This window comes from Zonotrichia leucophrys, chromosome 26, assembly GCF_028769735.1.
Source record: "Zonotrichia leucophrys gambelii isolate GWCS_2022_RI chromosome 26, RI_Zleu_2.0, whole genome shotgun sequence".
NCBI lineage: Eukaryota > Metazoa > Chordata > Aves > Passeriformes > Passerellidae > Zonotrichia > Zonotrichia leucophrys.
The window spans coordinates 2,868,476-2,883,752 of NC_088195.1; the positions used below are offsets into that span (position 1 = coordinate 2,868,476).

Below are 15,277 nucleotides of genomic sequence, written 5' to 3' on the forward strand. Positions count from 1 at the left end.
AATTGGAGGTGAAGTTCTAGAAGGGTCAGTCCTGTGGATTGGGGCTCCAAATCTCAAGGAACTCCAAGGTTACAAAAAATTTCTCATATTAAATCAGGGGGTAAAAATAAAAAAATCTGAATTTTTCTCGCTCATTTCAACACATGCAGCTGCCAGGTGTGGTTGAGATTTGACGAATGGATGGCTGAGGTGAATTGGAGGGGGTGGAAGGTTCTAGAAGGGGTCAGTCCTGTGGGATTGGGGCTCCCAATCTCAAGGGAGCTCCAAGGTTATCAAAATTTCTCAATATCAAACCATGGGGGAAAAAAAAAATTAAAAAAAATTCTCATTTTTCTCCCCCATTTCAACACATGCAGCTTGTGGTTTTTTTTTTGTTTTTGTTTTCCAAAGTGCAAAAATCCAAAGGAACAAACCCAAGGAAAGCAATTTTGGAATGATTGAACCCAAGCAGTTGGTTGTGTATGTCAAGTGCTAATTTAATTAACAGGAATGCATTAGAGCACCCCATCTCAAGGGAACTCCGGGTTCAAAGCAAATTCCAATATCAAAACAGGTTAAAAAGAAAAAAATCTCATTTTTCTCCCCCATTTCAACACATGCAGCTGCCAGGTGTGGTTGAGATTTGACGAATGGATGGCTGAGGTGAATTGGAGGGGGTGGAAGGTTCTAGAAGGGGTCAGTCCTGTGGGATTGGGGCTCCCAATCTCAAGGGAGCTCCAAGGTTATCAAAATTTCTCAATATCAAACCATGGGGAAAAAAAAAAAATTAAAAAAAAATCTGATTTTTCTCCCCCATTTCAACACATGCAGCTGCCAGGTGTGGTTGAGATTTGACGAATGGATGGGTGAGGTGAATTGGAGGGGGTGGAAGGTTCTAGAAGGGGTCAGTCCTGTGGGATTGGGGCTCCCAATCTCAAGGGAGCTCCAAGGTTATCAAAACAATTTCTCAATATTAAATCAGGGGGGTAAAAATAAAAAAAAAATCTGATTTTTCTCCCCCATTTCAACACATGCAGCTGCCAGGTGTGGTTGAGATTTGACGAACGGATGGGTGAGGTGAATTGGAGGGGGTGGAAGGTTCTAGAAGGGGTCAGTCCTGTGGGATTGGGGCTGCTGGAGCCTCTGCAGCACGCGGAGCCGGTGCTGGGGGCTCAGGCAGAAGGCAATGGCCTGCTCGGTCTCCTGGATGCGCCTCTGGAAGCGGCAGCCGTCCCGCGCCAGCTCCTCCCAGGGCCCCCGGCGATCCTCCTCGCTGCTGATGTAATATTCTGTCACCTCCTCCTGGAATGTCACCTGAAAAAACAAGGCAATTCTCAGTAAATTCTGGTTTGGAATGGTTTGAGTCAAAGGTGTTGAGTGGTGAAAGGGTTGGGAGTTTTTTCGGAGGGGTGTTGGGAAGGGATTCCTGACTGGGATTGGAATGGCGGATCTCTCACAGGAGCTGCTCCATCCTGGGAGTGTCCAAGGTCAGGCTGAAAAATGGATAAAAAATGGCAAAAAATTAGAGTTTTAGGCAGGAATTCTCAGCAAATCCAACTTTAAAGCGGTTTAAGTCAAAGGTGTTGAGTGGTGAAAGGGTTGGGAAAGGAATCGGGACTGGGATTGGAATGGCGGAACTCGCACAGGAGCTGTGGCTGCTCCAAACCTGGAAGTGTGTAAAGTCAGGCTGAAGAGTGGATAAAAACCAGAAAAAAATAGATAAAAATAAATAAAATATGGCTTTAAAATATGGATTTAAAGTATTATAGAGATAAATAGACTATGAGGCCCCTTCAGGTCCTCCTCGCTGCTGATGTAGTACTCTGTCACCTCCTCCTGGAATGTCACCTGCAAACACAAGGTAATTCTCAGTAAATTCAGGTTTGGAATGGTTTGAGTCAAAGGTGTTGAGTGGTGAAAAGATTGGGAATTTTTTCTAAGATGTTGGGAAAGGAATCGGGACTGGGATTGGAATGGCGGAACTCGCACAGGAGCTGTGGCTGCTCCAAACCTGGAAGTGTGTAAAGTCAGGCTGAACAATGGATAAAAAATGGCAAAAAATTAGAGTTTCAGGCAGGAATTCTCAGCAAATCCAAGTTTGGAATGGTTTGAGTCAAAGCTGTTGAGTGGTGAAAAGATTGGGAATTTTTTCTCAGTATTGGGAAAGGATTCCTGACTGGGATGGAATGGTGGAAGTGCCAGAGGAGCTGTGGCTGCTCCATCCTGGGAGTGTCCAAAGTCAGGCTGAAGAATGCATAAAAAATGGCAAAAAATTAAGAGTTTCAGGCAGGAATTCTCAGCAAATGGAAGTTTAAAGGGGTGGGTTTGTGTTTTAGGTTCAGTTTGTTGAGTGGTGAAAAGATTGGGAAAGGAATCGGGAGTGGGATTGCAATGGTGGAAGTGCCACAGGAGCTGCTCCATCCTGGGAGTGTACAAGGTCAGGCTGAACAATGGATAAAAACTAGAAAAAAAATAGATAAACATAAGTAAAATATGGAATAAAAATATGGCTTTAAAATATTATAGAAATAAATAGACTATGAGGCCATTTGCGATTTTCCTCACTGCTTATGTAATACTCCATCATACACCAGTTTTTAATGGAATGTCACTTGGCAAAAAGAATGGATTCACTCAGGAATTCTCAGCAAATGGAAGTTTAAAGTGGTGGTTTTGGGGTTTAAGTTGAAGTTGTTGAGTGGTGAAAAGATTGGGAAGGGATTCCTGACTGGGATTGCAATGGCGGAACTCCCACAGGAGCTGTGGCTGCTCCATCCTGGAAGTGTCCAAGGTCAGGCTGAAGAATGCATTAAAAATGGCAAAAAATTAAGAGTTTTAGGCAGGAATTCTCAGCAAATCCAAGTTTGGAATGGTTTGAGTCAAAGGTGTTGAGTGGTGAAAAGATTGGGAATTTTTTCGGAGGGATATTGGGAAAGGATTCCTGACTGGGATGGAATGGCGGAGCTGTGGCTGCTCCATCCCTGGGAGTGTGTAAAGTCAGGCTGAACAATGGATAAAAAATGGCAAAACCTTAGAGTTTCAGGCAGGAATTCTCAGGAAATCCAAGTTTAAAGTGGTGGGTTTGTGTTTTAGGTTCAGTTTGTTGAGTGGTGAAAAGATTGGGAGTTTTTTCTGAGGGATATTGGAAAGGGATTCCTGACTGGGATGCAATGGCGGAGCTGTGGCTGCTCCAAACCTGGGAGTGTGTAAAGTCAGGCTGAAGAGTGCATAAAAAATGGCAAAAAATTAGAGTTTCAGGCAGGAATTCTCAGCAAATCCAAGTTTGGAATGGTTTGAGTCAAAGCTGTTGAGTGGTGAAAAGATTGGGAATTTTTTCAGCAGTATTGGGAAGGGATTCCTGACTGGGATTGCAATGGCGGAGCTGTGGCTGCTCCAAACCTGGAAGTGTGTAAAGTCAGGCTGAAGAATGCATAAAAAAATTAGAGTTTTAGGCAGGAATTCTCAGCAAATTCAAGTTTGAAGTGGTGGTTTTGTGTTTTAGGTTCAGTTTGTTGAGTGGTGAAAAGATTGGGAATTTTTTCGGAGGGATATTGGGAAAGGATTCCTGACTGGGATGGAATGGTGGAACTGCCACAGGAGCTGTGGCTGCTCCATCCCTGGGAGTGTCCAAGGTCAGGCTGGGAAAAAAGTGGATAAAAAATGGCAAAAATTAGTTAAAAATAAATAAAATATGGATTAAAATGGATTTCAAATATGGTTTTAAAATATAATAAAAATAAACAGAATATTATTAAAGTATGTGTGGGACTGTGGGGTCCCTGATGGGACTGTGGGGTCCCTGCTGGGATTTTTGGGGTCCCTGATGGGATTTTGGGATCCTTGATGGGATTTTGGGGTCCCTGATGGGATTTTGGGGTCCCAGAAGGAATTTTGGGGTCCCTGATGGGATTTTGGGGTGATTTTGGGGTCCCTGATGGGATTTTGGGATCCTTGATAGGATTTTTGGGGTCCCTGATGGGATTTTGGGGTCCCTGATGGGATTTTTGAGATCCCTGATGGGATTTTGGGGTCCCTGATGAAATTTTGGGGTCCCTGATGGAATTTTGGGGTCCCTGATGGAATTTTGGGGTCCCTGATGGATTTTGGGGTCCCTGATTTTGGGGTCCCTGATTTTGGGGTCCCTGATGGAATTTTGGGGTCCCTGATGAATTTTGGGGTCCCTGATGGAATTTTGGGGTCCCTGAGGGGATTTTTGGGATCCCTGATGGGATTTTTGGGGTCCCTGCTGGGATTTTTGGGATCCCTGCTGGAATTTTGGGGTCCTTGATGGGATTTTTGGGTCCCTGATGGGATTTTTGGGGTCCCTGATGAAATTTTGGGTCCCTGATGGGATTTTGGGGTCCCTGATAAAATTTTGGGATCCCTGATGAAATTTTGGGGTCACCACTGGGATTTTTGGGGTCCCTGATGAAATTCTGGGGTCCCTGATGGGATTTTTGGGGTCCCTGATGAAATTTTGGGATCCCTGCTGGGATTTTGGGATCCTTGATGGGATTTTGGGGTCCCTGATGGGATTTTGGGGTCCCTGATGAATTTTGGGGGTCCCTGATGGAATTTTGGGGTCCCTGATGGAATTTTTGGGGTCCCTGATGGGATTTTGGGGTCCCTGAGGGGATTTTTGGGTCCCTGATGGGATTTTGGGGTCCCTACTGGGATTTTGGGGGTCCCTGATGGATTTTTGGGTTCCCTGATGGAATTTTGGGGTCCCTGATGGAATTTTGGGGTCCCTGATGGATTTTGGGGTCCCTGCTGGGATTTTTGGGATCCCTGCTGGAATTTTGGGGTCCTTGATGGGATTTTTGGGGTCCCTGATGGAATTTTGGGATCCTTGATGGAATTTTGGGATCCCTGATGGGGTTTTGGGATCCTTGATGGGATTTTGGGGTCCCTGATTGGATTTTGGGTCCCTGATGGAATTTTGGGGTCCCTGCTGGGATTTTTGGGATCCCTGCTGGGATTTTGGGATCCCTGATGGGATTTTGGGATCCCTGCTGGGATTTTTGGGGTCCCTGATGGGATTTTGGGGATTGCTGAGGATTTCCTAAGCCAAAAAAGGAAAAACCCAGGAGGGTTTTGTTGAGTCAAGAGCCCAGTGAGTCACCATAAATAAGGAAGAACAGAGGACAACACTCAGCCCAACGTGACCGGAACAACCAGTCCTGGAGTAAAAATACACCCACAAAACTCACAATCCTTCCTGGAATTCCAGGGGCGGAGTTTGTGTCATGAAATTTAAAATATACACACAAAAACTCAAAATCCCTCGTGGAATTCTAGGGGTGGAGTTTGTGTAAAGAAATTCAAAATATACACACAAAAAGTGTCATAATCCCTCTTGGAATCCTATTAAAAATATACACACCAAAATTCACAATCCTTCCTGGAATTCTAGGGGTGGAGTTTGTGTCATGAAATTTAAAATATACACACAAAAAGTGTCATAATCCCTCTTGGAATTCTATTAAAAATATACACACAAAAAGTGTCACAATTCCTCTTGGAATTGGAGTTAACATAATGAAATTAATTCAAAATATACACATAAAAACTGTCACAATCCCTCTTGGAATCCTATTAAAAATATACACACAAAACTCAAAATCCCTCGTGGAATTCTAGGGGTGGAGTTTGTGTCATGAAATTAAAAATATACACATAAAAAGTGTCATAATCCCTCTTGGAATCCTATTAAAAATATACATAAAAAGTGTCACAATCCTTCCTGGAATTTTAGGGGTGGAGTTTGTGTAATGAAATTTAAAAATATACACACAAAAAGTGTCACAATCCCTCCTAGAATCCTATTAAAAATATACACACAAAACTCACAATCCTTCCTGGAATTCTAGGGGTGGACTTTGTGTAAAGAAATTTAAGATATACATGCAAAAAGTGTCAAAATCCCTCCTGGAATTCTAGGGGTGGAGTTTATGTAAAGAAATTAAAAATATACACACAAAAAGTGTCACAATTCCTCTTGGAATCCTATTAAAAATATACACACAAAAACTCACAATCCTTCCTGGAATTCTAGGGGTGGAGTTTGTGTCATGAAATTAAAAATATACACACAAAAAGTGTCACAATCCCTCTTGGAATCCTATTAAAAATATACACACAAAACTCAAAATCCCTCCTGGAATTCTAGGGGTGGAGTTTGTGTCATGAAATTTAAAATATACACACAAAAAGTGTCACAATCCTTCTTGGAATCCTATTAAAAATATACACACAAAAAGTGTCCCAAGGCACAAATATTCCTAGAAACAGGAAAAAATGTAAAAAAAAATTTGCTCCATTCCTAGGATTTATCAGCACAACGAGGAGGGTGTTGGTGCTCCAACAGGAAAATCTGGAATTCCAGAAAGGTTTGGGGTCACCCCATTGCATGAGGGACATTTCCCACTGTCCCAAGGGACAAATATTCCTAGAAACAGGAAAAAATGTAAAAAAAAAATTTGCTCCATTCTTGGATTTATCAGCACAACAAGGATGGTTTTGGTGCTGCAAGGAGATTCCAACAGGAAAATCTGGAATTCCAGAAAGGTTTGGGGTGATCCCATTCCACGAGGGACATTTCCCACTGTCCCAAGGGACAAATATTCCTAGAAACAGGAAAAAACCATGGAAATGCACAAAAAAAATTTGCTCCTTTCCTAGGATTTATCAGCACAACGAGGAGGGTGTTGGTGTTGCAAGGAGATTCCAAACAGGAAAATCTGGAATTCCAGAAAGGTTTGGAGTGATCCCATTTCATGAGGGACATTTCCCACTGTCCCAAGGCATAAATATTTCTAGAAACAGGAAAAAATGTAAAAAAAAAATTTGCTCCATTCCTTGGATTTATCAGCACAACGAGGAGGGTTTTGGTGCTGCAAGGAGATTCCAACAGGAAAATCTGGAATTCCAGAAAGGTTTGGAGTGATCCCATTCCATGAGGGACATCTCCCATTGTCCCAAGGCATAAATATTCCTGGAAACAGGAAAAAACCATGGAAATGCACAAAAAAAATTTGCTCCATTCTTGGATTTATCAGCACAACGAGGAGGGTTTTGGTGCTGCAGGGAGATTCCAAACAGGAAAATCTGGAATTCCAGAAAGGTTTGAGGTCACCCCATTCCACGAGGGACATTTCCCACTGTCCCAGGGGTGTTTTGTGCATGGACAGGATGCAGAGGTGACCCCAAAAACCAGCAGGGGAGGATTTCAGGAATTCCCAGCTCCCCAAAAAGCACCAGGAGCCCTCACCCAGCTGAGCCCAAAGCGGCACCAACACCCCCAGCTCTGGTGGCTTTGGGAACAAAACCCGCTGGAATTTTTGGGAATTTTTTCCCCAAAACCCCTCAGGAATGTGAGTGGTTCCTGCAGGAGAGTTTTAGGAGCTGTTTCATCAGCCCGTGCCCACCTTGCAGCTTTTTTACATCAGTCGGAGCCGCAATTCCCGCGGCTCTGACATCATTCGGGACTATTCCATAAATAGCAAGCCCATAATTAGAATATAAATATTTACATCATATTAATATATAGTATTAATATTTTACTATAGCAATAATATATTAATATATTATATTAATATTTTATTATATTTATGGTGTATATTTATAATATATTATTATATATTATAATACACTTATAATTATTATTATTGTTATTATTATTATTATTATTATTATTATTAAAATTATTCTGTTTAGGCTCAAAAGTCGTTTTTGATTACATCCTTCCTATAAATAACTATCCCATAAATAGCAAGCCCATAATTATAATATAAATATTTACATCATATTAATATAGAATATTAATATTTCATTATATTCATAATATATTATATTAATATTTTATTATATTTATGGTGTATATTTATAATATATTATTATATATTATAATACACTTATTATTATTATTATTATTATTATTATTATTATTATTATTAAAATTATTCTGTTTAGGCTCAAAAGTCGTTTTTGATTACATCCTTCCTATAAATAACCATTCCATAAATAGCAAGCCCATAATTAGAATATAAATACTTACATCATATTAATATAGAATATTAATATTTCATTATATTCATAATATAGTATATATATTAATATATTAAATTACTATTTTATTATATTGTGTATATTTATAATATATTATTGTATATTATAATACATATTATTATTATTATTATTATTATTATCCAAATTACTCTGTTTAGGCTCAAAAGTCGTTTTTGATTACATCCTTCCTATAAATAACTATCCCATAAATAGCAAACCCGTAATTATAACATAAATATTATATTTATATAACATTAATATATAATATTAATATATTATTATATTTTTACATCAGTGGGAGCCGCAATTCCCGCGGCTCTGACATCACTCGGGATATTGCAGCCACCTCAGCCCTTCTTTCATCACAGCACCTGAGGTAAAAATTCCTGCTGCAATCGCAGCCCTGCCGCTCCAAATTAATTAATATATATTATAATACTTCTTCTTCTTCTTCTTCTTCTTCTTATTATTATTATCCAAATTACTCTGTTTAGGCTCAAAAGTCGTTTTTGATTACATCCTTCCTATAAATAACTATCCCATAAACAGCAAGCCCATAATTATAATATAAATATTTGCATCATATTAATACAGAATATTAACATTTCATTATATTTATAATATACAATATATATTAATATATTATATTACTATTTTATTATATTGTGTATATTTATAATATATTATTATATATTATAATACATATTATTATTATTATTATTATTATTATTATTATTATTATTATTATTATTATTATTAAAATTACTCTGTTTAGGCTCAAAAGTCGTTTTTGATTACATCCTTCCTATAAATAACTATCCCATAAATAGCAAACCCGTAATTATAACATAAATATTATGCCCATAATTATAATAGAAATATTTGCATCATATTAATATATAACATTAACATTTTATTATATTAATAATATATTATATATTAATATATTAAATTACTATTTTATTATATTGTGTATATTAATAATATATTATTGTATATTATAATACTATTATTATTGTTATTATTATTACTGTTTAGGTTCAAAAGTCGTTTTTGATTACATCCTTCCTATAAATAACTATCCCATAAATAGCAAACCCGTAATTATAACATAAATATTATATTTATATAACATTAATATATAATGTTAATATATTATTATATTTATAATCTATTCTATATTTATAATATATTATATAATATTAAGATATTGTTATATTTATAATATATTAGATATTTAGTATATATTATATATATTATTATTATTAGTAGTAGTAGTAGTAGTAGTATTAGTATAATTGAATATTTTAATATTTAATAGTATCTTAAACGGAAATGGGATAATTTATATGGGAACCCAAATTTAATCCAGAACACTGAACAAGCTGGGTTATAACAAATATAACACCTAGGTTATAAAAAAATCCTAAAAAAATTTTCGGTTTCAGGTCCTAAACAACTTCCTTTTAACAGAAACTGGTGATTTTCAGGGAAATTCCTCACAACTCTGGAGTTTTCAGGGAAAAATTTCCACCCCAGGCCTGGAGTTTCTCTGACGTCGAAACCACAAAAGAAACAGAAAGGAAATTACAACTCAAAACGGAAAGAGAACTTTTGAATCTAGAGATAAAAAAAAATAAAATATTGCTGTCAGCGAGTTTCGGCAGGAGAATCAGAATTTCCCATCACGCGCCAAAGATGAGGTTCAGCATTCCAAGGAAATTATCAGCACATATGGAACGCTGACCTCACCCCCACTTGGCGCAGCGCTTTCTCAATAATCCCAAAACATAAAAATAAAAAATATGAATAAAATCCGTACCTTTTTCCGCTTGGAGCTGGCAGTTTTCTCGCTGCTCTGGCCCAGCTCGGCGCTGCCGCCGTTGTGTTTTTGCAGCCGTGCCCTGCACACGCCGGAATGCTCCGAGGGGGCACAGCTCGCCCTCTCCGCCCCTGGCAAAGCCGGCGTCCCTTTTTTCTCCGCGGGCTGAAAAGCCGCCGTGAAGTTTAAAGGGTTATAGGGATCGTCCGAGCTACAGAACGAGTTCCAAAGTTTCAAGCTCTCCGCCTCATCCACGCTCTCGCAGTCCCACTCGTCCTCATCGGAACTAGGCGAGCCCTCAGAGGACTCTGCCCATGAGCCTTCCTCCTCCTCCTCCTCCTCCTCCATGTCCGACATTCCCTTTCCCGGCTCGCTGGAAGACGTTTGGATGGTGGCCGTGAAGTTCTGAGGGTTGTAGGGATCCAAGCTGTAAAAGGAGTTCCACAGATGAAGCCTCTCCCCGTCCTGGCTGCCGGCGTCTGAGTCGGAGGGCAGCTCTTCGCTGTCAAACCCGTCATCATCATCTTCATCATCATCATCATCATCACCATCATCCCAGTCTTCCTCACCCTCACTCTCCTCGCCGCTGGATACTCCCCCGATGATATAATCGATTAATTTATTCGCACAGACAGGTCTGGTGGATATTGGGAAGTCTTGCTCTGTTTCCGAGTCCTCACGTTCCTCTTCAGCCAAGGCTTCCCCCTCCTCAGCCGCACCCCGGAGCCCCTCCTGCTCCTCGGGGACCCCTCCGGGCTGAATCCCCGCATCCTCAGGCTGCTCTAAATCCCCGTTATTACCGCGCTGCTCCCCGATTTCCAGGCAGACACCCCTGTTCTGCTGCTGCTGCTCCTCCTCCAGGCTGTGGTAGCCGTGGTCGGGGTCGGGCACGGGCAGATGCCAGCGCTGGAGGAACGCCAGGCGCTTGCTGCGCAGGAATTCAACCTCGGGCAAGCCCTCGGCTCGCAGCGGCTGCGGCAGGTGGCTCTTGCCCTGCTCCAAGCCCAGCACGTACCAATCCATGGGAAGGGCTCCCAGGCTGTTCCTCCCCAGCCCTGCTCCCCACAGCCCCGCCGGCGGCTCCGGCCGCTTCTCCGGGAGTTTCTCCTCGGTCCAGTCCAGTCCGGTGTCCGCCTTGGGCAGCAGCACCAGCGGCGGCGGTGCCTTGGCGGGGCACAGCGCGGAGCTGAGCGCGGCGCCGGGCAGCAGCCGCTGCAGGAGGGCGGGTAGCGGCGACAGCAGCTGCGACACCACGCGCAGCCACGAGAAGGGCGGGCTCGCCTGGGACGAGCCGCCGGCGGGCGCCGCGCTGGGCGCCGCCAGCTTCGGCCAGGCCCCGGCCAGGCCCAGTCGGGCCCATCCCAAGCCGGGGCCGGCGCGTTCGCGTCCGCTGTGCTCCATGAGGCCGTTCAGCGCTGCCAGCGGTGCGGAGGGGTGCGTGGAGCGGCGCTCCGTGGCGGGGCGGTGAGTCGGCAGGCTCGGCGGGCGGCGGGCAGCTCCGGTTCGGGTTTCGACTCCATCCTGAGGCAGCTTCAGCACAAAATGGCGGCGCCGCCGCCTCGGCGCTTCCCGCCCCCAAAGGGAGGGGCGGGGCGTCACCTTATCTGCCCCGCCCACTTTGCGTCACCACCTCCCATTGGGCGGTGTCGGCGATGCCGCGCCCACTCCCCAGTGTGGCCACGCCCCGCGGGGATTGCATCAGCCGGTTCGCGGCGCACGGCAGCGCCCCCTAGCGGAGCGGCGGGGTATGGGGGGAGCGGGGGGACCCCGAGCCCACCCGCGGTTGGTCAGGGGACACTTTGGGGACACCTTGGGGACACTTTGTGAGCCCCAGGGACAACGCTGGGTGAGGGCCGCACTGGGAAAGCAGCTGGAGGATGATGGGGGTTGAGGGAGGCAGACCCCAGACCCCTAGGGCTTGGCATTCTGGAGGGTACAGTGGGCAGATGTGTGCCCAGATGTGCAGCAGAGGGGCAGATGTGCCACCCCTCCTTTCACCCCCTTTTTTGATCCCATTCCCATGTTCCATTCCCGACTCCCCCACCCTCGAGAAGCCAGACCACCCCGCACACCCCAACAGCCACCAGATCCAATATTTAAAACTTTTAATATAAAGGTTAAAGTTAATTATTCTCGATCCTGAGAAACATTTCGTCCGTTTACGGAGCTGTCGCTGTAAACAAAGCACCACAGGCACCAAGCCCGCACCCGGGGCCGGGTGGCAGGCGGGAAGGACACAGATGTCCCCAGTGCACGGGGACAGCAACGGGACAGGCAACTCGCCACGCCGCTCTCCTTTGGGAGCGAATTCCCCGCGGTGGGAATTGCCCAGTTCCTGAGGTGGGGAGGGGTCCACACACCCCCCCAACCCTCCCCATCCCCTCCGCCCCGGTGCTCACGCTACTCGTTATTAAAAAAAAATTAAAATACGCATATCCCAAAGGAAGAAATAACCCACGAACCGCCCCCACCCTCCCCGCGTTTGCTCCCTTGACACAAGGTAAACTTTAAAAAAGAAGCCACTTTTGGGGACTCAGAGGGTGCCATGGCCGCGGGAGCCCAGGGCGAACCAGCCCATCTTCTCCTGGGCCAGGTCCAGGTCGCGGAGGCGAATGCCCACCTCCCCCAGCAGGATGTTCTCCCAAAATCCTTCCTCGCTCAGCACGCTCAGCCGCAGCTCCCGCTGCTCCAGGTCCCCCCGGGGGATCCCGTCGTACACCAGCTGTGGGACACAACGGGGACAAACCCTCTCAGCCACGGCCACCCGTGGGGACGCCCCAAATCCGTCCCTGTGTCCCTTCCTACCATCTCGTTGTAGGTGGGGTTGCAGGTTTTTCGCGCCACTTTGGTTTTCCTCTTGGTGGTTTTTTGGGGGTCGGGCAGCAGGTAGGTCTTGACGTAGGGGTCGGGGTCGTTGCCGTCCTGCAGGGGTGGCTGTGGGGCAGGTTGGGGACAGGCTGTGAGCACAGGGAGGGGACAGCCCCCCAAGCCCGCTCCCGTGGGTCCTACCAGCCCTCGGATGTGCATCACCATGATGAAGAGCTTGTTGTTCTTGTAGGAGATGGAGAGTTTCACCTCGCCGCCGACCTTGCCCAGGGATCGAGCCCACGTGGCGTCTGGAGAGGGGGGACAGGAGGGATGGGACACTCCTGATGTCACCCCCTGCCACCATTCCCCCAAAATCACCCCTCAAAAATCACCCCACAAAATCAGCCCTCAAAAATCACCCCACAAAATCAGCCCTCAAAAATCACCCCCCAAAATCAGCCCCCAAAAATCGCCCCTTCCCCACCTGCCGGCTTTGGGGTCGGGTTGGTTCCAGCCGCCTTCTCATCCCGGGGCAGGGGGTGGAAGAAGGTGTAGATGAGGTCACACTGCAGGGTCAGGAGGTGACATTAGCGGTGACAGCAGTGACAACAACCCCGCCATTCAAAACAGGGCGCGCGCCAACGCTCTACGTGGCGCACACGTCAATGCTCCACCAGCTGTGCTGTCCCCAAGCGTTTCCCCACCTCGCTGGTGGCCCTGGCGCTGTCCCCACCTCCCTGCAGCCCCAACCCCGTGTCCCCACCTCTGCCACCTCGGGGGCGGCGTGGATCAGGTGCCAGATGTAGCCGTTGAGCTCCTCCTTGCGCCGCTCGGCCACCGCCTCGCCCCGCGAGCGCCCGATGACGAACCTGCTGGGGAAGCTGCGGGGACAGACAAACGGACACTCAGCGGGGTCCCCGAGGGTTTGGGGGAGTCCCTGGATGTCCTGAGGGCCTTCAGGGCTACCTGGGCAGCAGCGAGGAGGGGAAGAGGAGGCGCAGCTTGTTGTGCAGCTCCTGGAACTCCTCGAAGGTGCGCTGCACGAAGGTGACATCGCCGGGGCCGTCCCTCTGCACCTTCACCACGTAGGTCTGCAGAGAGGAGGAACCGTGACGTGGGATGGAGGAGCTGGGGCGCCCCCGAGCCCAGCCTGGGCTTGTCCCCAGCTGTCCCCACTCACGTAGCCCTTGCTGGGGTTGAAGACCCTCTCGTGGCGGCACAGGAAGACGTCGCGGATGCGGCCGGACGTTTTGAGGGTGTGCGTGCGCGGCGCGAAGGACAGCGTGGGCCGCGCCTCCGAGCCCGTGAACTTCATCTGCGCCAGGTTGTGGATGAAGAAGTTGAGCTTGGTGGCCACGCTGCCCAGGCTGGACTCGATCAACCTGCAACGAGGCCACCGCCCGCTCAGTGCCACCGTGGGGTGGCGCTCACAGGAGTCCCAGGAAGAGGGGAGAGACGAGGGTCTGACTCCATGTTTCAGAAGGCTGATTTATTATTTTATTATATATATAGTATTAAAAATATAATATCTATATTATATCTATATTATATATTTATATAACACATATTATATATATTTAAATATATATAATAATATATAATAATAGATATTATATATATTACATATAATATATAAATATAATATATTAATATATATTATATTATATATAATATATTTATATAATATAAAATCTATACTAAAAGAATAGAAGAAAGGATTTCAACAGAAGGTGTTCACAGGAGTCCCAGAAGAGGGGAGAGACGAAGATCTGACTCCATGTTTCAGAAGGCTGATTTATTATTTTATGATATATATTATATTAAAAATGTAATATATTTCTATTATATATTTACATAATATACGTTATATAAATATATATTAATAATAGTATATAATAATAGATATTATGTATACACTATAATAATATATAAAGTAAAATATATATTATATATTATATATATATAACATATTTATATAATTATATATAATTTTAATTATATATAGTTATAATTATATATAAATATGATATATTTATATATTATATTATATTATATATATTAATGTAATATTAAATATATACTAAAAGAATAGAAGAAAGCATTTCATCAGAAGGCTTGCAAGCAAAGGGAAAAAATGGAATGAATAACAAAATCTCCTGACTCTCAGAGAGTCCAAGCCAGCTGGGCTGTGATTGGCCATTAATTAGAAACAACCACATGAGACCAATCACAGATGCACCTGTTGCATTCCACAGCAGCAGATAACCAATGTTTACATTTTGTTCCTGAGGCCTCTCAGCTTCTCAGGAGAAAAAATCCTAAGGAAAGGATTTTTCATAAAACACATCTGTGACACCACCATCCGAGGGAGCCTCCAGCTGCTGTGTCACCCACCCTGGTGTCCCCTACCTGGTGAAGTAGGTGGTGGCATCAGCATCAGAGTCCTGCGGCCTCAGCGCGTCGTAGACGTACTTGAGGTCCTCCAGGTCGGAGAGCTCGGGGATGCCGCAGGACAGCATCTGGCAGGGAGGGCAGGGGTGAGCACAGGGGACAAAGGGGACAAAGGGACACCCCCGTGCCACGCTGAGGGGAATTTAGTGG

At 44.8% G+C, this 15,277-nt stretch overlaps 2 protein-coding genes across 2 annotated transcripts in view; both read right to left on the reverse strand.

Moving 5' to 3' along the window:
• Positions 1–565: 565 nt before the first annotated feature.
• PPP1R15B (protein phosphatase 1 regulatory subunit 15B) lies at positions 566–11,424 on the reverse strand. The gene is made up of 2 exons (XM_064733189.1): positions 9,869–11,424; positions 566–1,293 (listed from the first exon to the last, which is right to left on the reverse strand). Exons 1-2 carry the CDS (start codon positions 11,267–11,269, stop codon positions 1,081–1,083), a joined length of 1,614 nt encoding a protein of 537 aa, XP_064589259.1. The 5' UTR covers positions 11,270–11,424; the 3' UTR covers positions 566–1,080.
• A 532-nt stretch (positions 11,425–11,956) lies between these two features.
• Positions 11,957–15,277, reverse strand: part of PIK3C2B (phosphatidylinositol-4-phosphate 3-kinase catalytic subunit type 2 beta) — a 46,138-nt gene continuing 42,817 nt past the window's right edge. The window contains exons 26-33 of the mRNA XM_064732942.1: positions 15,086–15,195; positions 13,857–14,058; positions 13,643–13,767; positions 13,440–13,557; positions 13,161–13,242; positions 12,878–12,984; positions 12,674–12,802; positions 11,957–12,590 (exon numbers count right to left, since the gene is read on the reverse strand). Coding sequence (XP_064589012.1) covers positions 12,402–12,590; positions 12,674–12,802; positions 12,878–12,984; positions 13,161–13,242; positions 13,440–13,557; positions 13,643–13,767; positions 13,857–14,058; positions 15,086–15,195 — 1,062 coding nt within the window. The 3' untranslated portion in view covers positions 11,957–12,401. The remainder of the gene's footprint in view (positions 12,591–12,673; positions 12,803–12,877; positions 12,985–13,160; positions 13,243–13,439; positions 13,558–13,642; positions 13,768–13,856; positions 14,059–15,085; positions 15,196–15,277) is intronic.

What these genes read in the sequence shown, in the direction of transcription:
- PPP1R15B (XM_064733189.1), bottom strand. Translation starts at nt 11,269, where the DNA reads ATGGAGCACAGCGGACGCGAACGCGCCGGCCCCGGCTTGGGATGGGCC. An exon ending in CCAGCTCCAAGCGGAAAAAG is followed by an intron (nt 1,294 to 9,868) that starts GTACGGATTTTA and finishes TTGTTTTTTCAG; the next exon opens with GTGACATTCCAGGAGGAGGT.